Source organism: Lonchura striata, chromosome 5 (genome assembly GCF_050655825.1).
Source record: "Lonchura striata isolate lonStrDom1 chromosome 5, ASM5065582v1, whole genome shotgun sequence".
In the NCBI taxonomy this organism is placed as follows: Eukaryota; Metazoa; Chordata; class Aves; order Passeriformes; family Estrildidae; genus Lonchura; species Lonchura striata.
In genome coordinates this window covers 37,680,105-37,707,402 of record NC_140707.1, presented here as the reverse complement: position 1 = coordinate 37,707,402, position 27,298 = coordinate 37,680,105, and the positions used below count along the sequence as shown (strand labels likewise).

Genomic DNA, 27,298 nt, shown 5'->3' with positions numbered 1-27,298 from the left:
CTAAGCCAAAATCTGGTTGATTTTATTTTTTGTTCCATTAAACTGATAGTACTTGCCCATTTGAATAGTATTCCCAAAGTGGTCATGCTGACATAGATTCTGCTACAAGTCACCTCTTGCAATAAAGAAGTGCACACTAGTGTTGAGAACTAGGACCTGGGGTGGGGGAAATATATGTGTCTAGGTATATAAATTTGTATGTATAAGAGTCTGTCTGCCTCAAATGGCAAATAAGCTTCTCAATATTATGGGGAATGCAGTTACAATGAAAAACACAATGTCCACATTTGTAATCAGGGTACTAAAACTGAGAGCCAATTGCTCTGTTCTGGTACTTCTGAGGCATTAGATCAAGCTGTACTCGTATTGCAGACTGTCCTGCACTACTCTCATATTTCTACATAGCAGAGATCCAACCTGCACAGCCAAATCTGTAACTGAGTCATTTGGTTGCATAATATTAATGTAATTAGCACAATCTCCTGTGAAATATTCAGTAAACATTGTAAAGAGATGAAAGGACAATACCAAAAGCAGGACAAAGAATTAATGACCAATTACAAGGTGGCAGTAAACACCTCTGACTTTCACAGTTAGATACAGTCCCAGTTTCACCTGACCTGAGGGAAGACCTTTCTAATTGTCAGCACAAGCAGAACAATTTTATATTTTCCATGTCTTCACCATGCAGAGGCAGCTTAATTCAGTAATCAATAAATTAATCCTTGTTGCCCAAAGGAAAAATGTCAGGATGCTATAAAAGTAGTTATGAAATATATGTACTGTGCTGTCCACTAGAGTATGGTTGTCTCTTTTTCCAAGTGTTTCTTCCCATGTGCTGTTCATCTTGGGGACTGAATGACATAATTAGGAATTGCTCCTGTTTGCCTTTGGGATGAATACTGCTAGCTCCTTGGAATCTTCAGTATGTTCTTGATGGAGGTGGCTGCTGGCTCCGGTGTTAGGCGTACAGGGTGAGCTGCAGCCACTGGAAGAAGAGTTAAAGGATGGATGAGTTGTTGGTGTCCTCCCACAAAATGTATGAAGACACCACCTTCTCTAGCTGGAAGGCAGCTGCTTCCTGTCACTTAGCATGGAGTGGCAGTGGGGAATTTTCTTGAGTCTCTTGCTCCTATTTCTCCTTCCCTTGCAAAAGGTGAAGGGTGTTTTAAATGGTCTCCCTCACAGAGGACATGAAGTTAAAACTTTCTAATTCTTCTTAACAAGAATTTTAAGAGATAAAGAACTATGCTATAAGCCATGCTAAGAACTATTATTATTTAATACCATTCACTGTGTTTGTTCTAAATTGCCTAATAAAAAAATCATCTCAAAAGTTTTCTGATGGACTTTAAAGATAGGACGAGGCCGCAGCCGTACCCTTCAGCACCAACTGGAGTCTTACAGAGCAGTTGTTGCTGGCAGATCATGGATGTTTTCTCTGTAAAATCAGTAGCAAAATTTTAGGAGGTTTTGGGGTTTCTTACCAACTGGGTGACAATTTCAGATGAACTCTCCATAGAGTTCTCCACTGAAAATATGTACAATGATTAATACAATTAAAATCTAGTATTGTGGCATTGTGTTAGCCATACTCTCATAAAGCAGTTTACCTCTAGGACATTGAGCTTAATGATGCCATCTCCATCTTTGTCAAAGGCGTGGAATGCCCCTAAAGTAAGAAAACAAAAATTCAGGGAGTAGATTAGATTACTGTGTGAGTAAAGATGATTCCAGACAGGAAATCAAATGGTGCTCCCATTGTGAAATGCCAATTTGTACAAGTCTTCACTCATGGGGTCACTTTCTGCTGCATTTTTCCTTAGTTAATTCAAGGAGAAACACAGTAGTTTCTTCCGTGTTTGTATGAGAGAACTTGTCATCTTAGATTCCCTAAGCACATATCTTTAATAATTAGCATCCTACATAGGGGCAGTAGTGCTGTGAACAAACTTTGCAGTGAGTGTGATGGGTTCTGAGCAATCTGGGCCAGGGCAAGGCATCCCTGCCCACGGCATGGGGGTTGGAACCAGGTCATCCTTGAGGTCCTTTTCATCCCAGTGTGTCCCATAGATCCATGGCTGTGTCTGGGGGCAGGAGGGGGTAGGGCCATGGCACCGGGGCAGCCACTCACGGAACATGGCGTCCAGGCGCACGAAGCAGCAGATGAAGCTGTCGAAGTCGATGTTCATGTTCTTGTCGGCGTAGCGCATGGTGATGATGTCGTAGAGCTGGTTGTTCAGCCGAAACCCTGCAGGGAAGCAAGAAGGGGCACAGCTGGGCTCGGGCGGGGAAGGCGCTGCTCCCTGCGGGGCTGGGCCACAGGCGCTGCCCTGGCCCGGCCGAGGCTCAGGCTGGAGCGTCCTCTGCAACTGCTAAACTAAACGACGTAAAGCTGTGAGGAGCTTCACTGTGTACAACTGCCCTCCTAAACCAGGAGCAATGCTTTGAAGTTATGATTTGAGAGCACCCTTAGCACGTGAGTGACCTCGGGCTGTAAGTGTGAGGAGGAGGGCTGCAGCCCCAGAAGGCCTGATGGCTCAGCTGGGCCTGCTGAGAGCAAATCAGCTAAAATGGAGGCACAGACGTGTGGAAGGAAGTTGCTATAAAAACACAATTAAACAGTGGTCAGAAAACAGACAAGGAGGCAACTCCTTGGTGTGGTGGGACCGAACTTCTGGCACTGAATGCTGCAGCCTGTGCTGTGCCTTGAAAGGGTCTGTCATGGTGTGGGTACAGCTGTTTGTTGGCTAAATGTAAGGTCATGCACAGCTTATGTGCTGTAAGGCTCTGAAATATTCTCAGTTCTAAAGTCAGGGCAGGAGGTATTTAACTATTTTCTTGTTTTACAGTGACAACTTCCCTGGTGAGAACAGAAACATGGAAAATAAAAATTACCCATATTTCTACCACAGCAGGAATGCAAATCCAGGTGTAGTTTTGTCTTTAGCAAAGGACTGCAGAATCACTGAGGTTTTGTAAAGTGCAAGGTTTGCCCTTTGTTTCTGTTCCTTGATGTGCCAAAATACTACTGAAAACAAAGTGTCACTGAAATCATCCCATCTAGGTTTATAGTGATACTACATATTTTCTGATCAGAGGTTTTCTTGCTCCCTTAAAGACCCGATAAAGACATTTGTGGGGGGAGGCCTGCTCCCCAGGGAAAGAAGCATACTGGTGTGTCTGAGACAAGCAGGAAAAGTGCGAAATCTTTCTTATCAGAATGAATTTCATTAACTGAAAGTTTTGCAAAAACACTTGCTTCTCCTTATGCAGGTAGAAGAGACTGAACCCACAGTGGCTCAGTACTGAAGAAACATTAACATGACTCAAGAAATGTCCACCCAATTGCTTGTGATGCACACTTGGACATAGACCTGTTCCATCCCGGTTTCAGTGCCTGTACACTTAGGTGGAAGGTTTTCCACTGTTCTTTGTTTTTTACTTACACAAATGTATAGAATCCAGAGCTTAAATGTCTTCAGTACTGCCTGGTCTCCCTGTATAGCAGGACCCTGAGTAGGACATCCTTAAGACAGCAAAGCATCACTCATTGCATTAAAGAGGAGCTGAAGATCTATTTGGCTGGCAAGACATACAAGGCTTGCCATTTGGATATTTGAGAAGCTCTGCTGAGTGAAAGAAATATTTTATAATTTCTCTAGGATCTGTCCTTAAAAGGCAGCACTGTGTTCAGTGACCTCACCCTGTGATGCACCAAAACAAAACAAAGTTCCTTCAGCTGTGGACACTGCACAGGGGCACAGTACCTGCATCATTGACTGCGTTGCGCATCTCATAGCTGTTAATGGTTCCTGAATGATCCGTGTCATAACGCTTGAAAATTTTCTGGAAAATGAAAAAAACAGACAACAGTAATAAAAACTCATCCGGCTCTTGAATGCACTCACTGAGGGGACGTGGGGTGTGTGCCTCAGGCACGTAGAGGCTTTGCCACGTGCCTTATATTGCCACTGCTGGGCATTCTGGGTTGTTAGCACAGAGTTCCTCTCAGATGCAAAATAAAATCATTTAGATTTAATTTCTGGGAAGCAAAAAAGCTTTCCCTTGAGACTTTCCTTGACTTGAGTTTATGCTGGTAATCCTCCTTGGCTTGATTGCCCTAATTAAGTTATTATTGAGGCCTGATTCTAGTTCCCATCATTCTCCTCCTTTAATTTGTATGCCTCTGTGCTACTCTCATGGGGGAAGGCTGTACATGAGATATTCAGGCTATTTTCTTAGGCTGTGAAGTAGGATGAGGAGAGACTTTTCATTACTTTTCATTTTTGAAGTTAATTCACTATTATTTTTTAGCCTTTCTCTTTGATGGAGCATATGTAGAGAGTTCTAGTTTTCCTGTAGAGTACTTGCACTGCAGAAGCTGTGAAGAGGAGCTATGAAGATACCAGCAATACCTGCCAGCTTTTAATCTTGTCCCAGAGATGTCGAAATTCATCAAAGTTTATCTTCCCTGAGCCATCTGTCTGTGGTGCAAGCATTCAGGTAAAAAACCCACAATACTTTTAGGATAAAATTAATTAAGTCTGCAACTACTGGTGAAGGGATGAATGTAAAACTGGGTTGGGGATCTCAGCATAAAGAGTTGACTCAGCTGTGCAGTAAAATGTTTTTAAACATTTTGGTTATTGTGCATAGCATAGTGCTTCAAGAGTGTGAAATACTACTTTTTGTGTAGAAGATAACTTCTGATACAGGACACAGCTTTGCCTCTGGAACTATTAATATAATTCTAAAACTGCGTGAATAGGATGTTTTAGTGGGTTCTTCTGAATACCTCCAAATGTGAAGCTTACCCAGTGCTTTTTTAACTGACCTTTACTCTGGAGTGAAGCTTTTTCTGCCTTGCTTAAAATGAATTATGAAATAAGCAAATTGTTGACTAAAGCTCTTTGCAATGGTTAGGCTCCAACCATTATGGCTGTGGGTTGTAGTTACACTTTTGTTCTGGTTATATTTGAATGCACTTACATCCTCTCAAAATTATGTTATCAAACTGGAAAGCCTAGGGTGGTTGTGGCAGAGGTAACCATGTGGCACCTTATAGTGTGTTTTATTGCACTTGTTCCAGGCAAGTTCTGCCTGCATTGCAAGCTGAGCATACAGTAGAATATGTGATACATTATAAACTTAAAGAGATAAATACAGCAAGTTTATTGGCAAGAACTATCGTTATGTTCAGTTTGTTTTAAATAGAATAATGAAAAATCATGATTTAGAACATAATGTGGCCAGTCTCTGATACCTAAAGAAGAGAGTCATATTGACTGATTTATTCTGTATTCTTTTGGGGGATATTTTTCTCTGCTAATTATGCTAATGTTGAGATGACTGGAATCAAGATGTGCCAAATTAGGAGTGCTTTTTTTATCTGACTACAGACTACAATTTGCTATTTTGTTTCCCTGGCTTACTAAGGTGTGCATATGTGTGTGTGGTGGGGGGTGGTGAGGAATAGTGAACTTGAGTTGTTTCAAGCACTCCCTTTTCACCAGGAAAGGATACATCCATTAGAGCAATCATGCTGCGGCAGGATTCCAATTCAAACCCTTCTGACCTTAGGTCCTTATCTGAAACAAATGATCCCAGGTGATTTCAAATCATGTAAATCAGCAAGTGAATTTTGTCTCAGGTGTAACTGTAATCAAAGTAAAAGCCAAACCTACTTCCTTTGTCCAGTAAGAAATGAGTAGTAGAGAAATCTGAAAAGATTCTCAGTAATGTTATTTCCTGTGAATTAGACATTACTTTTCTTGACTTGTTATATACAATAAAAAACTCTGAAAAACTCTAACTTCTAGGTTACTAAGCAAGTCCAGGGTCTGTAGGTTAAAGTCTGCTAAAAAGGGAGTAAAGTTTGCCTCTTCACTAGAAATATTTTTGAAGGGCATTTGCAGACTGTGAGAATTACATTATTGTCCCAGTAGTAATTCCAATGAATGCATCTGCTCATTTCTAGATTATCAGTACTAACAACCTGTAGAGATCATCTCTGTGAAAAGTTCAGCTTGTGAAAGTCTCAGATGCATTGTCCATGGAAATGTTTCTGCATTTGAAAACATCAATAATTTTTAGAAACTCGGGGTGGGGAGTTATGCTCTGTCACAGATTTCTTTGCCCAGGGTTAGTAAAAGACATGCTCAAACTCACGTTTTTTTACGACATTATTGAGAACATTCCTAAGTTCCTCAGCATTGATCTCCATGTCCTGATGGAAATGTGGTAAGAATATCATTGGTTACATCATTCTTTATGAAAAACAATTTTATGGATGAATATGCTAAAAGTCTTTGGTCACTTTTCAATATACATATTTCAAACCAGAGGGCATTCTACTTCATGTGAACATTAGTCCAACTCTCTCCTGAGGCTGCAGTACAAGGTAGACCTGAAGTTACCATACAGTGCTCATTAAACTACTACTGGTAGAATGACTGGTAATTTCAAGCCAGTGTATAAATCAAATAGCAAAATCAGAAAATTCCTGTATCCCATATGCAGCCACTTGATGTATGCAGTTCTTTTATATGTTTTTTTCTTTACCTCCCATTGTTAAGTATATACCAGAGAGCACTGCATTTCTAACTTGTTTATACTTGCTGTGCAAAACAGCATCTTGTAGGAGAGACAGGAGAAAAAGGCTGAATTTAAGTAAGACTCCCTCAGATACAGTGAGAATAGCTTATACATACATGAGGATAGCTGTATACTTAAAGGGGTTTTTATTTGATTTTACATATCTCAAAATCTCAAAGAGAATTCAGTGGGAGGAAATTCAAAGGAAATTTTACTATTCAATGTTTTGAATCCATGGAATAGTTGATTTAGGAGCTGTTGTGGCCAGGCTGCTTTGAGGGCAGAGGCAGGGATCAATTGCATACTCACATCCCCTGCAATCTGTCGGAAAATATTCCTGAACTGTTTTTGCTCTTCACTCTCCTCATGAGCTTTTGTTGAAGAACGCTGAAAAGAGACAAGCAAAGAAGAGATACATCCTAATCCCATGGAAAAGAGAAAGGGCCTGGATGATCTTAGTGAATCTGGAGGCCTTTGGGGGAATGGGTTGTTCTCCCACTCCTTTCCCGATGTTTGTGTTCATTCTCTTCCTTAAAACTGCCAAGTATTTAACTTAATCCCACTGTTCATTTTTCTATTTGAAGGAGCCTAAATAATTACTTCCACTTCTAATTTTTTCTTCCAAAATATTGCAAAAGAGGCCTTTGGAGCAGAAGAGGCTTATCAGAAAATCAAAGAATGATTTTGGTTGAAAGGGATTTTAAAGATTATCTTGTTCAAGCCCCCCTGCCATGGGCAGGGACAGAGTATCTGCCTCAGAGCTGCCCTGTAGGCAATTAATGACCATGTGAGAACTCTTTATGATGTTGGGGGCCCCTGATGAAGACAAATAGCATATGAGACAGAGGACAATGAGGAACATGAAGCTTTCTCAGGCACATGGAAAGTGTAACCCTGAACTCTGAAGCTGATACTGAAGAGGGAAATGAAAGTTATAGGTAAAAAAGTGGATTTCTTGGCTTATTTCTTGTTTTCCTTTGTCTAAATGCAGAGGAAAGTTTGGATTGGTGCTCACTTAACACCTGCATGCTCTAGCATCATGCAGCAGAACAGCACCCTCCCTGAGCAGATGCTCCAGCCATGCCCCCAGATGCCACAAGCCTGGATGCGGGATTGTCTGTTAGATGCATTGTGTCTCACCCACCTGCAGGAAGAAACTGAATTTGCTACTGTTTTCCTCCTCTCTGATAGCAAGGGAAAAGAGGGGTGCACTGGAGCTCCTGGATCTATTTGTCCTTTATCCTCTGGCCAGCAAGGACTAGGATAGAGGTGTGTATTTGTAACAGGAGAGGCTGTGGCCATTGCCAGGAGCTTCTGCAGCCCCTCGGGTGCAGTTTGTGCATGTGCCCTCTGTAAAGCGGTGCTGCCTCAGGGAGCCAAGTGGGGCTGAGCTGAATGTGGGGAAGGAATCTCTCACAACTGGGATTCTTGTATGAGAGAGCAACTAGGAGATGTTTTGAAATACCTAAATCTTCCTGCAGAGTTGTTAAATAACTGAAGGGACAGTCTCCCTGTGCTCTTGCTCATTAAATCTACATAAACCAGATGCGAGTCATGTTAAGATTTGATGAGAAGCTGTTTAGTATCTCAGGACACCTCTTTGCCCCATTCCTGTGCTCTCCTCAGCTACTCTTTCATGCTAGCCAGACCAAGCCCTGTTTCCCCTTCTGCCTCTTGCTGCAGAAACCTTTTTCTCATCTGCTTGGGTTTTTTCACCATCTTTGCCAGCATTTTCATCTGTTGTCAGCTCCTTATTGCTGTTTGCTCTGTCAGAAACGAAGATGATAGGCTAGAAGAAGAGAACGAAAGAGAAGTGGAAATTATAGGAGAAATAGTGAAAAGGAAAATATTTGGTTACAAGCATTCTGTGGAAAGTACATGCAGCAACAACTCCTGTTCTTGAAAGTGTGATGAGAGAAGCCATTTATTGGAATGAAAGGATTAAATAAAAAGGTGGAAAAATTTCTGCAGTTACTGCTTTCCTCATGCTAAAAAAAGCTGTAAATTATTTTTGCAAAATAGTGCAATTTCTGGGTTCTACCTTTCCTCGTTAGAAAGACAGTAAATGAAATTGTTTGGTTTGTTGTTGTTTTTGTTTGGGGTTTCTTTGTATGATTTTGTTTTGGTCTTTTAGTTGTTTTTTTGGGTTTTTTTGGGGTTTTTTTTGTGGCGTTCTTCTTCCCCTGTTTTTAAGTAAAATAAGCCTCCCAGATTCTCATCACTTAAACTGATGAGCTTGCCCCTCAAGGATAGTAGTGCTGAAAACAAAAGAAATATGAATCATACACAGAAAATGAGTTATTTGTGTAGGAGCTTGTTAGTTATGTGAAGCATATGTTCTTTCTCTGTACTGATTCTTGAGGCATTCCGCTGTATGCAGAAGTGCAATTGTTCTGGTTTGGTGCATTTAAAACAAGGAAGGAACTGCCACATGACGTGAATGTATTACTCTAGAGTATTAATTACAATCAGCCTGTCTTGGGATTAAAATATCTGATAACATTTTCAAGGTCCAAAATGTGTCGTGTAGAATCAAAAATAGAATCCAGGACTTTGGTGAGCAGAAACGTCAGCAAAGGGGGGTGGCTGCTGCACCAGCTGAGGGAAAGCAAGTGTGAGGGCACATGTCTGGAAAAGGGGTGCTTTTCACTTGCAGGGGGTGTCACGTTGCCTGTGGAGGGGCAGGGAGGATGAACAGTTTGAGCAACCCAGCTGATAAAGCTGAATAGTTTGTTACTCCTTCACCACCCCTTTGAGTGAGAGGTTGATGCTAATGGTGCTGTGATGCTAATGCTATTTCATTAGAATCTAATGTAGTAAGACAAAATTTTTGCTGCATGCAAATGGCCTCATATCCAGCACCCGTCATTATAATACCAAGGAAATCTGTCCCTGGTCATGCATTGCACATGCTCTTTGTCTTGCTGGCACTTAGCACATTGCACAGGCACCTACCTTGCCCTTTTTCTTCTGTGTAAAGAGACAAAATTAAAAGTGCTTGATCAGATTATGCAGAGCTGATGGCAAAGGTTTATTTTTTTCCCCCTTTCTTACGTTTATTTTTCCAGTTCCTATACTCACAGACTTTCCCATTTCCTATATTTATACATCTTTCAAATTACTAAAAATGAGAGAACATACACCCACCAAGAAATGGCACAGTGAAGGAAACACATTGCAGAAACCATAGCAAAACTGTGTCTCAACTCATCTGGAGCTTTGTCTGCTTGAATAAAATTTCTTTAGCTATGAGTATTCCTTTTCTTTTTCCCAACCTGCTGGTACAGTGGAGATTGAACTTCTGTGCCCATAGACCAATGATATCTGAAGTGACAATTTAATTCCCTCATATCTGGACAGTTATTTTTCACTATGACAGCAAAAAAAAGGGGAGCATTTCTAGCCAGGTTTGATGGAGCTCAGTTCTGTGCAGCAGCACTTCCTCTGATTTTTTTTTTTTTTCAAGACTTACTGTTTTGTTAGTTCTAGTATATTCCCACAAAGATAAACTCCAGGGGGAAGAGTTTGAATTTGTCATAGATGCTATTTTGAATCAGAGTGCTATTAGGATCCCTTTTCAGAGAGCAAGTACTTCAAAATAAGGTAGTTTTTTCTTTATTAAATGAGGTGCCAATTTCACAAAGTATCTCAGGGAACAGAGCTAGGCCACCCTTGGTAAATGGATAATCTCCACTGATGGAGGCAAAGACAATGCTTAGCATCCAGCTTCTTTATGCCAGGACTAGGTTTAAAATCTGCAAAAGCATTTTGGTCTGAATCAAGTTTAGAAAGTAGCATATATAAAGCAAGTGTCACCAGAAGTGTCTTAACAAGAAAAAAAGATGAGAATTTCTGATAAAGGTGCTGTCATGTAGCTGCAAATGATTTCCTGCTGTAGGTTTCCCTAGGTATCATGTTCCTCTTCTCTCTACCCCTATACACAAGAGGACCAGGACAGTACTTACCAATGGATGTTCTGCCTCAATCATATTTTCAACCTCCCTAAGTAGAAAGCAGAAAACAAATAAATCAGGAAAGTGACTGCTCCCAAAGTTGCTTATTTCTTTAGGTTGTTTTTAAGCAGTCACTCAAACTTTCCAAGCAGCCAGTGGTGTGGGCTGTATTCCAGCCTTACAGCTGCAGGCTCTAGGAGTAGCTTTTTCCCAGTTTGAGCTGAACATCCCAAGTACCATTTCCAGGACAGCTGGCACCTGGCTTACTCTTGTAAAGAGCCTTTATAACAGTGAACTGGAAGTAAAACAGAAGATCTTTGGCCTTAGTAAATGCATAATGGTTTGTTTGCAAAGGATATCCTGCAAGCAGTAAGCTTCTCCAAAGACAATTCAAAGCAGGCTCTTGTTAATCCATAAAGTAAGTTTGTGGAAATGATTTTGCAGCTTGGAGTTTCTAATGGGGTTAAGAAAATAAAAAGGAGGGTGTAGCAAACTGGTAACACAACTTTAACAGACTAGTGAGGTCACTCCACCTATATGGCCAGATAAATAGCTCTGCAACTTACTCTGAAAGACTTCTTTTCTCTGAGAAGACCCTGAGGATGAATTCTCCCTCCTGGTGAGGGTCATATGTCGATGGGATGATGACGTACTCGCTGGGAGGTAACCGGAAGCGCTCAGAGATTTCTCGCATGTTTATGTAGGTCTTACTTCTAGCTTTGGAGGCATTGTAGAGGAAAAAATCCTTCTGCAAGTGGTGCTTAGTACCATGCATCTGCAGAACAAATGAGTCCATTTGCCTTCAAGGAGGCCTTGCCCATTGCCCAGGTGGGTTGCCATGCAGGCAGTGCATGGCTGGGACAGAAAACACAGGAAGCAGCAGCTTAGCAAGCAGGGGGCTGAGGAGTGGTGGTAGCTGGTGGCAGGTACAGAGTCTGTCACCTTTGTTGCCACTGACTGAGTCTAGTTGGTTTCTGAGGGCTGCTCCAGGGCCCACCTGCAGATTGTGTGGCTGACTTCTGCTGTGTAGGCACTGGTATCTGACTCTTTTGCTAGATACTAGGTTGTGTGTAACCAAAGCTCAGCCACTTTCCTTGGAGGGTGGATGGCAAGGAATGGTGTGAGCAAACTCCTACATGCAGAGTGGTAAAGTGAAGATGCTTTCAGTGCAAATGTGTCCTTGTCTAGACAGAACATGAGTTCTGTATCTGCTAAACAAATGTGAAAATCAAACATTGCGTTAGTTCAAATATGAAAACTAAGCCAAGAATTGTGGGCTAAACACACTTGCAGGCTGTTTTTTGCAGAAAAAACCATCTGTAAGATAGTTGGTAAAGACAACATTCAGACTGTCATCCTCATGCTTTCCAGGTAGCAGCCTTCAGGTGAGCTTGTTAGCAAAATTTGTGATGCCAATGATTCTGCTACTGTGAGGCTCAGAGATAATGTAATCTGTGTATTTTTAATAAGCTTTCTTCAATGTCTGAAAATACCATTAATTTTCTAAACAAATTCTAAGACTACAGATAAAACTCTGTGAGTGCACAATGTAGGCCAATTGTATTATTTTTAGGAGGAAATGCAAGTGGCTTAGGGTGGTTCTGCATGGAGTGCAGAGGCTAAGCCCTCACAGGCACTGCTTCCTGGATTTCTGACCAACTGTGCAACTGATGGCCAGGCCACCACAGAAGAGAAAAGAAGCACTGATGAAAAGGTCCAAGTGAAAATGGGGTGTGAGTGAGAAGGAACTAAAAATTACTCACACTAGTAAACATTCAAAGCAAAAAGGTTAGCAGTTCTACTGCTGTTACATCCCTGGAAACAAACTTGACTGGACAGTCTCCTGCTGACTTACTGACAAGGCACTACAGTAACACTAGCTGTGGGTATACACCAAGTTGTCAATCTGGCTCCGTTCTGCGCATACCTCTTTGGGCACCTTAGGGAGAAACAGAGAGAAGAAACAGTCAGAGCTGCAAGGGGGGACTACATGTTTATAGGTCATACAGAAGGACATTCAGCTAGAGTTCTGGGGACACAGTAATTAAAATGTCCTTAGATAAGCACTTTCCCTCTTCCTTTCTAAGTTTCTTGGCATCTACATGAAATCAGCTAAAATCTGAACCAAGTATGTTTGTGCAAGGGATTGAGTAAATGGACTTTCTCATCAAGTCAATAGCAGAGACAGAGGTTAATTGCTATGTATGAGTCTTGGAAGTCTGTTTCCTTTTTCACACTCTTCTGCCAATGAAATGCTTAGTTTCAGAAAGGACAAAAGGGAAGATTGAAGAATATACGGGAAAGAATATGTTAAAATCTGGCATTAGGTCACTATAAAAGCCTAAAAAGTGTCTTACTTAATAGATGGGTAAACCCTGACATTACTATGGTATGAGCAGTTAGAAAGACTTGAATTTCCTTCCTCTCTTCAGATTTTACAACTTCCTTGCAAAGCAAAAATTGCAATTGCCGTAATCAGCTTGAATGATTCAGTGACTCTCTTGGTAAATGCATACTGTTAGGATTTGCAACCACAGTGCAAAGAGCAAAATCTAGAGCTGTTACCTCATAGATGGCAAAGCCAATGGTGTACAGGTTGGCTCCCAGCTTGCGCTCTTTCCTCCTGTTTTTCTGCATCAGTGCAACAAGGAAGCTGCAGATAACCTCTTCATCCTCAGGATCATCATCTTCCTCCAGGAGCTTCAGGCGATACTGGGGATTGGTCCAAAATGTATCTGTGAAATCCCACCAGCAACCCAAAGAAAACATGTAAAGCTTCAGTCTTCTAATGATGCTCATGATCAAAGAGAACTTTTAAATTCCCTGCCTATGGCTCCTGAGGGAAAGGTTAAAACTGGGCTAAGACATACATAGTTTTTTTTTACATATCATGGCTGCTACTTAATTCTAACAACTGCATAGCAAAAGAGGATATATGGAGAACTATCATCTGATAAACTTCCAAAGTCCCTAAACCTATTGCTAATCCACAAAACTGAATTTCCCAAGTGAAATCTAACTGTTAGGGTGAAATTTATCCCATTTACTTGGGGCACTTGAAGTACTTGAACAATGATTTATCTTTGCCAGGGCCACCTTTTGGGCTTACGATGTTCTGTTACAGCATAGTGACAGAAGATTTCCAGCTACCAATTTCATGTGTTGTCCACTGAGGAAGCAGGGCTTTTGCTATGGCTGAGCACTAACCAGGCTGAGGTACAACTTAGCCTTTGGGATCTAACCTAGTCCCCATCAAAGAGGCCGTATCTCTCAAGACCCTTTGCTCACCTGGATAATTGCGGCAACCTCCAGCTGAGCAGCCTCTCACCCAGCGTCCTTCGTTGACTGACACAGTCCAGGTCTGGAATTTATCCACTTCCAGAGTATCAGGTGTGAGGTTACAGATCTCAAGCTTTGTGAAGTGCCTCATGAAATCTTGAAATGATATCCTGGAGGAATTGAGGGGAAATTGAACCCAAATGCTTTTATATGGTTGGCAGTTGTCTGAAAGACCCTGGGCAAGTTGAGGATGGTGACCAACAGCACTGTTAGTACTGGGACAAGTTTGCAGTGAGAATGCCACATTTTCCAAATGCGTTTGGTCTGCTGGTTGATGAGTTGCCACAGGTACAGCTCCAAACCCAGGGAAACTGAGCCAAGAGGATGGTTAAGTAGGAAGGGCGATGGAGAGCTTGTGGAAGTGTAGCATAATTAGAAAGACTGTGCTGATGGCACTGAATAATCTCTGTCAGAATGAGAGGATCACAGAGCAGAGCTTATTGGGAATATGAAGGGGAGCAGAGATCATTGCAATGGTTTTAACATATTTGTAGTAGTGCAATGGCATTCATTTTTACTATGATTGCACATATCATAGAGAAACTGATGCTCTCACCAGAACTCCCCATCCTCCACGACCTTGTGCTGCAAGCGGATTTTCTCTGCTTCATTAACAGAGTCCCACTCTTCTGACCTTCAAAGGAATAAACAAGTTAGTTTAGGATTTGCAATACAGTTTTCATTAAGGTTTCTACACTTTAGCCTCTTCGAGTGAAAATTCAGGAGTCATCTTGCTACCTCCACATAATTTTTCCTTTGTAAGCTTGCAACTAATTGTTCTCAATGCTAACCTCTTCTCCACATGCCCAAATAAATGGAGCAATTGTCCTTCTTCTCTCTGCCTTCCTCTTCGAATTCCTATTAGCAGCTCTCAAATATCTGTTGAACTGTGTTAATTTTACTTAGCTTGAAGAAAAAGGCGTTTGCAGATTATCATTGCTGGCATACCTATTGAAATTCCTTTGAGGAAAACACTGACATCTTGCTTCATTCAGCTCTTTTATAACTTAAAAGATTTTTCTACTGTCATGTCTTGTTTTGAAAATGGACAGTAAAATCAGATTTAATGCATCATTAAATCTCGGCTCTGTCTTAATTTCCATTTATTAAAGTTTCTCTTAACATCTTATTAGATATCCTTTTCTATTTTACAACTTCAGCTAAGAACTCAATCAACATCAAAGACAATTCAGATACCTCATCATTGAATATAAGGATTATGCAAAAGCTGCATAAAGGCCAATAAAGCTGCAAATTCTTTTTCAAATCATGTGAAGCTGTGTTTTACTCACTTGTCACTCCAGGCTCCATTCCATTCCACCTGGCCCCAGGGGTTTCTCAGCCTTACCAGACGTATTTTTTCACCTTTAAATACTGTCTAATTGAAAAAAAGAATGCAACAAGATAGGTTCAAAAGGAAATGTTCCGCCTGTCATTACACCCTTCAGTGATGGTGCTTTTCTTGGCCACACCCCAGCCTGATCTTCTTGGGTTTGGCTGTGGGAAGGCCAGGAGGTGGCTGCTTATGGTCATGCTTGCCCAAGTGGGCGTTTCCCCAGAGAGCCAAAACTTGGATAGGTTTCTTTGTCCACAAGATTTTAATTGATTTGAATACAATTTTGTTTCCTTAGCTCATCATTTGTTTCGCTTTTCATGCCCCTCATGGCTTTGCTGCCGTGCGGCGGCTGCAGCTGCGCGCAGCTGGAGGGGAGCGGTGCACGTACCTCTTCCACGGCCGTCACGGAGTAGGCGTGCCCCTTGACGAGCCCGCAGGACATCCGTGTCTCATACTGCATCGGCACTATGGTCTGTTGGACAGAGAGAAGCACCCGTGGGACTCACACAAAGCTCAGCTGCCTGCTTGAGGGCAGGGCTGCCAACCAGGGCTTTCACAGGGAAGGTGACATCGTTCAGCTAACAGGATTTTTTGCCTTGTTGTCCTTTTTGTGTTTTCAAAGTTGTCAAGCTAAGTGCCCATAGAATTCACATTGATGGTTAGAAAGGAGTGAAGTATGAAGAAAAAATGGAAAAAGTTGGTAATATCAGTTGGAAAGGACATTTTCTAGTATCTTTTCCCCTTTTTTGGTGGCTATGGCTTTTTGCACTTGGAACATGGCAGGATATAGCATGCTTAGTCAAATAATTAGCTTTTTGTATTAGAAGGACTGTTCAGCCTTTTCTAGGATGCTGTGTTCTGTTTTCATACTATAACCTCAAACCTATTTCCTTTTTCTTCATTTCTTCTCATGTTGTTTGCCATTATTACTTGTCAATATTAACTAAGTATTAATTAAGTATTAACCTCTGGTGACCTGGACAACTTCTTAAAGTCCAGATTTTGGAAGTGTTTCATCTGCCTCTTTCCATCAAGAGTCCTGATTTTTTCTTGGTGATGGTTCAGGAATATGCAATAACCAGCAGCACAACAGCTGCTGGGGCGACAAGTATAGAAAGAGTTTTGCAATCTTCTTTTGGAAGACAGTCATTGAGGAGGAAATTCTTCCCCTAGACATGGGTGGTTTGGACAGCCATGCTTGCAAAACAAAATAGTCATTCTGGTCTTTCCCAAAGAATGACACCATTTCAGTCTTTTAGGAAGAACCAAATATGGATGTCAGCAGAGAAAAAAATCAGCTATTTCAGCTACAAATGCAGAAGGAAGTTTGCACAACCAAAAGTTTTGAGTGATGTAATCATGGAGGCTTTTTCTTTGTTATTTTGTTTTGTTTTTCTCCCACTCTTCCCTACACCCCTGTAAAACAAGAGATTCAATTTCATTGTCATGGAAATGCAGCTCCTTAAAGGGCAAGGTATGACAGCTGCCTGACACAGAGAAGGCAGCAACATGTCCCTCTATAAATTTGAAAGCTTCTAAGTTGTTCAGTATGGGATTTTTTATTTTGCTAGATACTTACGTGGATATGCTGGAGTTACTTTTTATTTCATCACACATATAAAACTCCACATGTTTTTCCTTTTCCTTGTTAGGAATTTTTAATGAGGACTTTGTTGGCAATAATCAGAAAAAAAAAAAAAAGAATGTCCCTGGAGCATACTCTCCTCTATTAATGGGTAATCACTCTGTCCCAAAATAAGTTCACTAAGAGCTTTTTTGCTGGAATGAGAACTATGCAGAGCTTGCTTTTTCTTTCTTTGACATTCCATGCACACTCAAGGATCTTGTTCTATTCTAGCATTTTAGTTTTTCCTTCTCTCCACCTTATTCAAGCAAGAGACTTGATAAAATCCACTAATAATTTTCTTGTTCTGCAGATTATAAGCCTGTGTCACAAGCCAACAGACTTTAATGCCTCAGTATCATGAAGCCCTCTTGTATCAGTCATTGTGTTGGAAAGCACTTAAGTATTTTAACACACACGTGCACACCTATCAAACAGCATCCATAAGAACATTTCATTAGTGTTATTCTGTGAAACCAAATAAGGATTTAAAAGCATAGGTGATATTTTTCTCTAACTGTTTGTAGATAAAAGCATTCTGAAGTCCACTGCTTAGGAGACGTACCCAGGCTGGCCTCTCCTCCATCCCCTGGTAGTCTACAGTGGACTGAGTCATCTGTGCATTTTCTTGATTCTTCACCATGCGAGCAATCAGTTCCCCAATGTTGCTCCGAGGAGCTGATCCATACGAAAAACCTAGGTCATCCTGGCACAGAGAATGGAAGAAAAGTGTCATGGAGGAAGATGAGTGATAAAAGCTCTGATTACTTTTCTTTTCCCTCATTATGCCCATACTTATCTACAGTGGTCGATGGCAGTGTTTGTTCTCCCACCTTTACTGAAGTGTGGTACTCCATAAAGAATTAATTTTTAAACTTTTAAGTTTACTACAATAAGTGAAGACAGTCTGAAGCCATGAGGACAATAAAATATTAATTTGCACACTTGACATCTTTGTCATGAAGATTTAACAGAGTTGCAGCATCCTCATACTAACCTATTTCACTGGGTTAGGCTCTTGAGGGGGAAGGGGTACTGGTTTTGCTGATTACACCTGTTCTTTACATGTCCATGTTCTACTTCTGTTTATTTCCCTTTTGGCACTCACTGTTTGTTAGTCTCTAGGGAGGATTACTCCATCTCCTAGAAATTGATGTTTTCTACATGGCCTAAACCAAGCAGTTCCAAAGGTGAAATATATTTGGTAACAAATGAAGAGGTTCCTCTCCTCTGTCATTTCTAATGTGCTAAGTTTGCATGGACTCACATCAATGGAGCTGGCCATGAGGGATCCTCTGTCAATGGCATGTTTCATGATTTTATAGATATCTTTAGGGGCATCCTTTATCTCATAGAACTCTGTGACTCCTCCAGTGAAGTCTTCCATGGCTTCAGTGGTGTTGCCTCCCTTCAAAGCTTCATATGACCCATGGAGTCTTGAAAAGAGAAAAGGAAAAGGTTCTTTTACACAGGTATAGATACCTATCTATATATTTATATCCATCTTGTGTGTGTATTACTACAGCTATGTAAACACACATACTAAAAACCCACAACCCATCTGTCTGATAACTCACAAGTTAAAAGTTCTAAAACATGCCACCTTCACACAAAGAAAAAAAAAAAGAAAGATAAGCTGAAAATTAAATGTAGATTTCTGAATTAATAGCAAAACTTCCTAGAAAACACACTTTAACCCATCCACAACTCCAAGGCATGAGAAAAGGCATTGGTCTATTCGGGTATGTTCTCTGTGTGCTTCTAAATGCTGTCTGCAGTGGTGTAAGCACTGCCTCAGGCAGAGCCTTGCTGGGGAGCCGGGCACAGCCCCACGGTTCGCTTTACTTTGCATAGGCCTTCTCCAGGAGGGCGCTCCAGAACTCGTTGCGCTGGGAGGACTTGGTAAAGACCAGCTGGTTGTTGTAGGTGGGTAAGCAGTCATCGATGACCACGTCCACCCAGTTTCCATAGCGCCAGAACTGCTCAAAGGCAAACAGAAAACAACAACCGGATTGACTTGGTGCAGGGAGAGGGAGCCTGGCTGAAAAGTCAGGCTGATAGAGGAGAAATGTGAAAATATACTACTCCATAATGTGGCAAAAACTGATGGCTACTGTGAGGGAGGCAGCAGTACTGAATTCCCCTGGGCAAGAAGTTCCTTAAGAGAACCAAAGGAAATGTAGAAAGCTGAAAATCTTTTCCGAATAAGCTCTTTGAGAACTTGTTTTGACAGAGCAGCTCTTTGTGGGCCTAAAAGCAGCTGCTCTTGCCCAGTGCCCACGTGTCTGTGCTGGCTGAAGTGCTGCGTCTGAACAGTGAGGCAGGACCAGGCACCTGTTGGTACTCTTTACACCCAGCACATTGCAATCTGCAAATGCTTTCTTGCTGGGTTAATGCTCCCTAATTGCTTTTATTGGCTGGCCCTTCTGTGACTGCCCTGATGGAAGAGTTTGGGGTGAGGCAATTCAATCCCTTTTCCTCCCTGCTGTCACTCATGCTTCCAAAGGGTAGGGAAAGAGGGAAACGCATGCCAAGAGCTGAGCCTTGGGTAAATGCTCTCCACTAGGCGGAGCGACTCACCTGGAAGTGAAAGATGCCAGCATAGTTTTGTATAAAGGACTGGTCGTGAGGTATGACTCTACAGAGTAGTTTTTTATTCAGTGTCAGGCAAGCAATGGCAGCCAGAAACCAGCAGTTACCTGTAAATGAGCAGATGCAGCAGACAAAATGATGGGAGAGAGCAGCTAGAATCAAAGGGAAAAGCTTAGATACTGCAAAGTGTCATGTTAATTCTCAGTAGAGCATGATTCTCCATGTGTTCTGCAGTACTTTAGCACTTTATCTATTTGTGCTCTATAAATGCTCATGGGCATTGTTCATGCCCAGGTGCACACAGGCTAAACGGATTACATTCCCTGTACTTTAGAAAAAGCCTAAAATCTGATGAGCTCTGTTACCTGCATTAAGAATTCCCTTTTTAATGTGAATTTTTCACTAAAAGTTCTTGCCTAGATTGCTAATAAGCAGATGTCAACAATTTGCTACAGAGCAAAGGAATCACTGAGACAGAGGATTTCAGATATCACCTTGGAAACAAAAAAAAACTAAGTGAGAGCTAAACCATGGTTCAGGCTTTAAAAAGTGCAGAGTTGAAGTAAGAATTTCGTACCTAATTCTCCTTGGCAGATATCTGTTCTATTGGCTCCACCAATAATAAACCGTGGATTCTCACAGATTTCCTGCAAAATGGAAACAGATGGATGAGCAAGAAAACCGTGCATGATGATGCCTGTTTAGCACATAAGTAAAGTAAATTTTAGAACATTTTCCTATAGGATAGCTTGTGGTATCAAAACCTCTCTCACAGTTTTCATCTGCAGAGTTTCGCTATGAAAATGTTTTGGAATCTTGATGTTCCAGACTTCAGTCAGAGTTTTCCCCATGCTTCTACAGGATCTAATATTGAGCCTGGAGTGCTCCCTCTGTACTATAATGTGAAAACACACTGAAAGGAGAGGAGCTGGGGAATTTTTTTTTTCTGCACAGTAATTAAAAAACAAAACATTGGAGGAGACAGGAGAGCAAGTAGATAAAAAAAACAACCATCAGGGAACAAGACTAAATTATTTTAAATTTATCTTATGTCCAATTTGCAGTAACTGGCATGCTGGGGCATTAAAAGGGTTGAAGAATGCATTTCATTGGGAATCAACACTAGCATTACTCCTTCTTAAAATTAAAGGATCAGATGTTTAATTACCAGAAATAATCAGTTGCTGGTTGAAAGATTTTATTCTTTTTTTCATGTTGCAGTATTGACAATGCTGCATTCAAAAATGTGTACAGATAGAATCTGTCTCTGAGGACAGGAAGGTCTCCTTTCATACTGCCCATTGCACAATGTATTGGGTTTGTCTGTATTTATACTAGAACAGAATGGGTACAAGATGCTGTACAGGTATAAATAGTTAAGACGTTTCTTCAGGGAGGGAAGGCAAAATGCAGCAAGTGAGGTGGGACAATTGCAGGCTTACATAGCCCATTTCTATAATGGACAAAGACTGTAGTGTAGAGGAAAAACCAAGAAAAGTAGTGGCCATAACCTGTCCTACATAGTGAAAAATGTCCCTGCTTTATCCCATCAGTCATACTCAAATACTTGGTATGGAGAAGAATAAGAAGACACAACTTCTGGACACATCTCTTATACAGGTAAGGAAAGAAAGATATTGCAACCTGAGGAGCACTCTTCTGAGCTGCTGCAAATTGGGAAGAAGACAAAGTATAGTCCAAGAGCCCAATATGTTGAAAGATGTTGGGACTAGAGTGGGAAGGAGACAGAACAAAAACTGACAATTGCTTATGTGGCAACACACAAGGGCAGCTGATTCTATCTCTATAGCCTAAAGCTTTTTATTAATATCATCAGGGTGGCCCTGGACTTTCCCAGATTCATGTTTTAGGTCTCATAGTTTCGCTTGGCTAAAACCCGCTTTTTTTCTCCTTCACAGTTATCAGAAGAGTTGCTTTGATGTGAGTGTTTAGATTAGTCATATAGCCAGACAGAGAGACCAACTTCTGCCACCCTGCCACCAAGCCCTGCAGACACTTTACTTTCCTCGAGGGAAGAAATGGTGGCATTGTCCTATTATTTTGGGCCTTGGTCAGCTGTTGGGGTCCAGTTCTATCAAAGCAGATGTTTGAGATGCCTTCATGCTTTTCTTCACTGACTTGTCTTTTTGAAAATATTCTTCCTCACATTGCTGTGGTGCTCTGCTGAAAACTAGTCTGAGATGCCAGGTTTTTGCTTTGTGTTTTTTCCAACTCTATTATTGTATTTTGGCTCAGTCTTACTCTTATTGTAACTAGCTTTGAAATCCAGCCTGCTGTATTTTAGTTGATAGTAGTCAGGTGCACCCTAGTTGTTTCCAAATATTAAATGTACACCAGTGTGTTACTCAGAGCTGTTTGTTTCATCTTGGGGTCATTTGTTTTGTAGGATGCTTGGTAAAGGAATGCAAAGGAGAGAATTGCAATTGTCATATGGTCTGGTTTAGATATGACAGAAATGCTTTTCTTGTATTTCTTTATGGAGGCCAGGTGTGTTTTGCACACTGTGGATATGATTTTAATTTGTATTTTCTTAGTTCGTCTCCAGCTGCACTAGTTTGCTGAGTACAGCTGAAGTTGCAGAGAAAGGTATCAAGGTCTTCCAAGGCTGAAGTACTCAGTCAGCAGAGTGAAACGACCTGTTGTCCAGGATGCAGGTGGCAGGTCTGTCCTTCCAGTCGTCCTGGCTGAGCAAGGGATTGCTCTTCATCTCCTAGGTCAAGTTATCACAGAAAATCCCAAGAGGCTGCACTTCCTTGAGGCAGTGGTTCATCTTTTAGATGAAAAGAGCCTCCTCTGATCTGAGTGCCTTGAGACTGCCTTGGTACTATCCAAAGGAGCTTTTTGTTGCACTGGGTTGATCCAGTTCAGACTGTAATTTCATTACAAAGAGTCAGTTACAGCAAGGAAAACAAAGAATCCCAGGAAAAACCTAGTAGTGGTGCATATTGCATTCTGGGAAGAGATTATTTACGAGTCAGTTGGAAGGGAGCACTGGAAAATGCAAAGGCAGCATGCAACTAAAAATGGCATTTGACCTTTGTTATATTTTCATTAGCTTTTCTTGTGTATCAGGAGGAAATTTGCCAGTCAGCTTATACTGCTGCAGCAAAAGGCATTAATTTCTTTAGAAACTGCCATTAATAAACTATGGCATTCTAAGTAAATTCCCTAAACTGATCCTGTCAAACAGAGGAAGGATCTTTTTCAGCCTAAGACAATTTGTAGCCTCACTGTCTCTTGGTCTCTTGTGGTCTAGACCATACTTTTAAATGGCTGTGCTGCACACTTTAAGGCACAGCTCAGTGTCAGACACCAAGCTGGTTTTAGAGCTTCTGAGTTGGATTATCTTAATCTGAAAGTTCTATCTTGGTGACACTAACTTCAATTTTTGCTTTGTGGCACAACTTGTACAGTCACACATTTTGTGATTAGTAAATTCAAACAGCTTCACATGTGTGCAGTAGATGATCTGACTTTGAATTCCAAGCAAAATAATTTCAAGCAAAATACAGTAGTTTGTTGACATGGTTTTGTTTGTATTCATTATGGAAAGAAAGCTCCTCCTGGTGATTTTCTGGCTATGGAGAGGATCACCATGGGGAAGTCATTGAATGTGGTGGTTATGTTGTGACTTGGCTGTGAGCGAGGAGAATGACAATGTTGCATTTGAAAGCACAATGTCCCACGAGAGCCTTCCTTTCCCAGCCTTCACTGGTGTAATTAGATCCAAACAGGACTGCAGCAGGACCTCTCAATATTCTGTGTTATGTTATAACATGGACTTTTTCTCAGCTCTCAAAGATCAGTGGCCTTATCCTTGCTCTCAGCTGTGAGAAGTTCCCACTGGCAGCATAGCTGTGAGAAGCACAGCCAGTCAATGAACTGGATATAACCTTTTGTAAGCAGCTGTTTGGGCTTCTCTTACTTGCTGTGGGTGAGTGAATAATTTAATATTTTGCATTAACTGAGGGGGATTTAATTTTCCCTCCATGTATCTAAACAGAAACACTGGAGGGATAGATCCTACAGACTTTACTCAGGGGAACATTCATCTGCTTTTGTCTGAATTGAGTATGAGGAGTTCTTCTCTGTGCATTCATGTCGTGGCAGGGCAGTCACTAGCCGGGTAGAATTACAAATGCCTTTTTGCTTCCCCCATGCCAGGGCTACCAGCTGCCCTGCACAGCACCTGTCCTTCTGTGGGTAAGGGACAAGGCCAGTCCTCATGCATTCGCTGCCCTCGCAGCAGCAGAGGACATGCATTTTGGGAGGTGGCAGGGGAGGACCTGACCTCTGGGTAGAGGGGCTTTGATACAAATGGGTGAGGTGACATGACTTAAGGTAACTCAGGAAGCTAGTGAGTCAGGAATAGGTTGGGTATTTCCCAGCCCTCTGTGTTAAGTGGGATCATAGAACACATTGATCACTTGTTTATTTGCTGTGTCTGGAGGTATGTGGCACATAAAATGCCACAGGGAAAGGATCTAGACTGGTCACATTAGGATATCCTCTCAGGAATTCTGAAGTGTGAGGTTTTTTTTTCTTTTAGACTACATTATCAAGTTTTATTCAACTATTAACCTAGATTTCAAAGTGATTAAAATTACCACTTTATAAGAGTAAATTTTATAAGCTAAAGTATTTTGTTTCTTTGAGGTGGAGGAGGAAAGCCATTGCAATTTAACAAGAACAGAAGTTGTCCATATTTTTACAGACTATTACAAAACACGGCCTGTGCAATTGAGTGTATGTTGGGCTCAAATAATTGCTTTAACCTCTTAGCAAAATACTCTTTAGCCAGTATTACTCCTTCATATTCATTTGACTTCATAAAGTTTTGGCTGTGTCAAGAAAACCCAGATAGCTTTGGCTTTGAAGTTTACATTGTATTTTAAGTCTTACATGGTCCCCAGCCTGTGGCTACTACATTAATAATAAGTAAGTCCAAACTTAGATATTCATGAGGGACTTAAAGAAATGTCTTTGAAATTAAGACCCTGGTCTGAACCTCTCCAATAAAAAAGGCTTGATCTGTGCCTGCACACTTATGTAAGACAAGTCTGAGGTTACATTGTGCATTTATTTTGTTTCGATGCTTTCTAATATGACACTTGAGGTCTGTCTGGTGCAGGATACTGGCACTCATCCACTGCTGTACTCATCCACTCATCCATGTACTGCTGTACTTCCCTCTGCAGAAAGGGGGGAAATTCCATCCCTTTACATGATTGACTTGGGGCTACATTTAAGCCATTCACACACTTTTCTAGAGGCTAATGCAGCCATGGTGATGATGAAGGAGTGACAGGGCACAAGTGCACAGGGCACAGCATATGGGGGACTCATTTTGATCACTCTACATTGCTCAAGTTGTTGCTGTGACAGAAGCACGTGGCCTTCCTCCACATCTGTAAGAGCTGCCCACAAAAGCTCGTGGTCCTTTGCCCCTGAAGCACAGATTTGAGGGGTAGTATGGCAAATATAAAAGAGGTGACCAAAAACTGCCAAAGAGAAGGAGCTATGGAGGCTCCTCAGACCAACACTCCCACTGTCAGACAGAGGATGGCAGGGGCCAAGGCACTGTCCCAGAGGCTGCCTTGCTGCAGGGGAGCAGCTGCCCAGCAGTAGGAGGGATAATCAGCTCGGAACTGAGGTGTTAGTCCTCTGCCAGTGAGAGAGATGGGGAAAAAAGACGAAAAAGAAGAGGAGGGCTGGCTGGGGACTACCCACAAAATAGGAAAATCAATGGGAATAGTAGCCAAGAGTGGGTCTTCATAGTGATTAGAATACCCACATTCATGTTAAGTTGGATAAACATGCAGGGAACTAAGAGCATGTCTCAGACCATAACCTGTCCTTTTATTTTCACACATGAGAAAAATGGCAGAATACCAAAATAAAAGTTTAAGTGAAACAAGGTAGTGTTAAAAAAAATAAGCCTCAGCAAACCCAGTAATTTTTTGCAGAAGGGGGAGAGATTTTCTTTGGTACTTTCAGACAAGAAAATCCCAGGTGAACCATGCAAGAAGAAAATTCAATTTCCTGTATCTCTTTCTAAATATTTAATCCCATCTCTTTTATTGTTGTTGTTTCATTCTGTTTTATTATATTTTAGTCATTATATACACGTTACCTAAGCTTTCACAGCCCTAGCTAATTGTCTCTCAGGAAAGCTCTAAGGAAATATATTCCACCTGCCTCTCCAACACACAATTTCTGCAGAATAGTAAGCTCAGGTTCTACACTTCAATTTACAGAAAAAGACAATCAGCAAACATGTTACTTACACGTGGTCTTTTCCATTCAAACTTGACGGGGCTTTTCTGGCTGTAGAAAAGGGACGACTCATTTGGTGGGAAATCAGGATCTTCATAGAGAATGTTTTTCTCCAGGCACTTCTTGTGAAGCTCTTCATAGGTCTTCTCCTTTACATGGATAATGGGCTGATTGCGACTTATAATGGCAGAATAAATGCCCCCTGTGCCCCCTCCTGCCCCCTCCGTAGTGCCAGCAGCGGTGCTGGGGACTGACCCAGCAGCCGTTTGCTGAGCCACCACTGCATTGATGGCGGTTGGCATGGGAATCAGGCTGACAGCAAATGCTGAAAGACAGCAGGATCTTGCAAACTAGAAGGAAATTTCAGAAAAGAGGAAGTTGCCCTGCAAACCGTTTTTTCTGTCTGTTGAAAGCCTTCTAGTCAAACTTGCAAGCCAGACAACTCCATGTGGTTTTGCATCCTCTTAAGGGATAGTATTTTGTCATCAGAAATTGTAATTTGTTGCTTGATGTGGAACAAGATGATCCCAGGAGTTGGCTCGCTCCTGTATCTGAGTTGTATCTACAGCATGTGTGTGTGCTGTCCTGTGCATGTAAGCGTCCAGAAGGGACAAGCTTTAACTGTGAAATCTAAAAATAACTGCAGGCAAAGAGAGTGGGAAAATGAGAGGGGGGCATTAGTGAGTGTCAGTCTTCTGCGCAGCTTGTGCTGAGGCCAGGCATGCTCCTGGGATGGGCTCTGTGTGTGGGCTGACTCCTTGTGCAAGCAGTTCATCTTTTCCTTAAGTAGAGGGAACTATGAAACTGGAAGCTAAACCTGCTGGCTTGGGAACGTTATGTACAAAGTACTGCCAGGAAATGGTCCTGACACTACTGAAAGAACTGTTGTACTTGACTTGTTTTGACCCTTTGTGGCAGAAAAGATATAGACAATTTTTTACTACTAGAGAAGATGATCAGAAGACACTTCTAATGGTGAAAAAGTGCTACTGAGGTCAGGTCACCTGCCAGTTAGGTTTGGCTTCTCTGGAGAGCAGCTTGGCAACACAAAGATTCACCTTGTAATAGCTATCTGCCATGAAAAAAGCAACTTTTTGTTTAGGGGTTGAAAAGTTTATAGAGCCTAATGTGGAAGCTGGGCTATTCTCTGTGTGTTAGGATATACCAAAGTTAAAGGAAACATCTGACTCTGCACATGTATTTTTTCACACAACAGTTGGATAAGGGACAAATTCACAGCCTCTGTGAGCAAAAATCTAAACACATACTGCTTTTCTCTGTAGCTCAGTTCTTTAAAAGGTGACAATATTTATTCGTCAAGGAAAGTACCATAATACCTTGAGTTTTCTTTATTGGAAAATCTTCAGTCACAGATTGACATCAGTTTTATTTTTGCCTAATGATACTCATTTCTGGCTCACATATACATTGCTGACCTTCTGGCCTAGGCCTATGGCATTTTCTAAAGCACTGTTTGTTTTTTTTTTTCCTCAGCCATTTGCTCAGTTTACACATTTAAAATCAACAGTACAGTGGGAAAACTCTACAGCTCATTATAGA

The 27,298-nt window shown here is 41.4% G+C and overlaps 1 protein-coding gene across 5 annotated transcripts; it reads right to left on the bottom strand.

The window, feature by feature from the left end:
* CAPN3 (calpain 3) lies at nt 1-26,382 on the bottom strand. 5 transcript variants are annotated; one of them, XM_021533511.3, is made up of 24 exons: nt 25,750-26,331; nt 20,019-20,088; nt 19,430-19,548; nt 18,695-18,828; nt 18,117-18,285; nt 17,415-17,555; nt 15,614-15,697; nt 15,182-15,267; nt 14,446-14,523; nt 13,839-13,999; nt 13,116-13,285; nt 12,478-12,489; nt 11,117-11,325; nt 10,563-10,599; nt 9,553-9,567; nt 8,285-8,386; nt 6,907-6,984; nt 6,172-6,229; nt 5,527-5,591; nt 4,419-4,487; nt 3,771-3,849; nt 2,135-2,251; nt 1,614-1,672; nt 1-988 (listed from the first exon to the last, which is right to left on the bottom strand). In XM_021533511.3, exons 1-24 carry the CDS (start codon nt 26,038-26,040, stop codon nt 962-964), a joined length of 2,430 nt encoding a protein of 809 aa, XP_021389186.2. In that variant the 5' UTR covers nt 26,041-26,331; the 3' UTR covers nt 1-961. The 5 variants fall into 5 exon arrangements, with proteins under 5 accessions (XP_021389186.2, XP_085438005.1, XP_085438006.1 ...); XM_085581879.1 differs by lacking the exon at nt 9,553-9,567; XM_085581880.1 differs by lacking the exons at nt 9,553-9,567; nt 12,478-12,489 and having other exon boundaries at nt 13,110-13,285.
* Nucleotides 26,383-27,298: the final 916 nt, after the last annotated feature.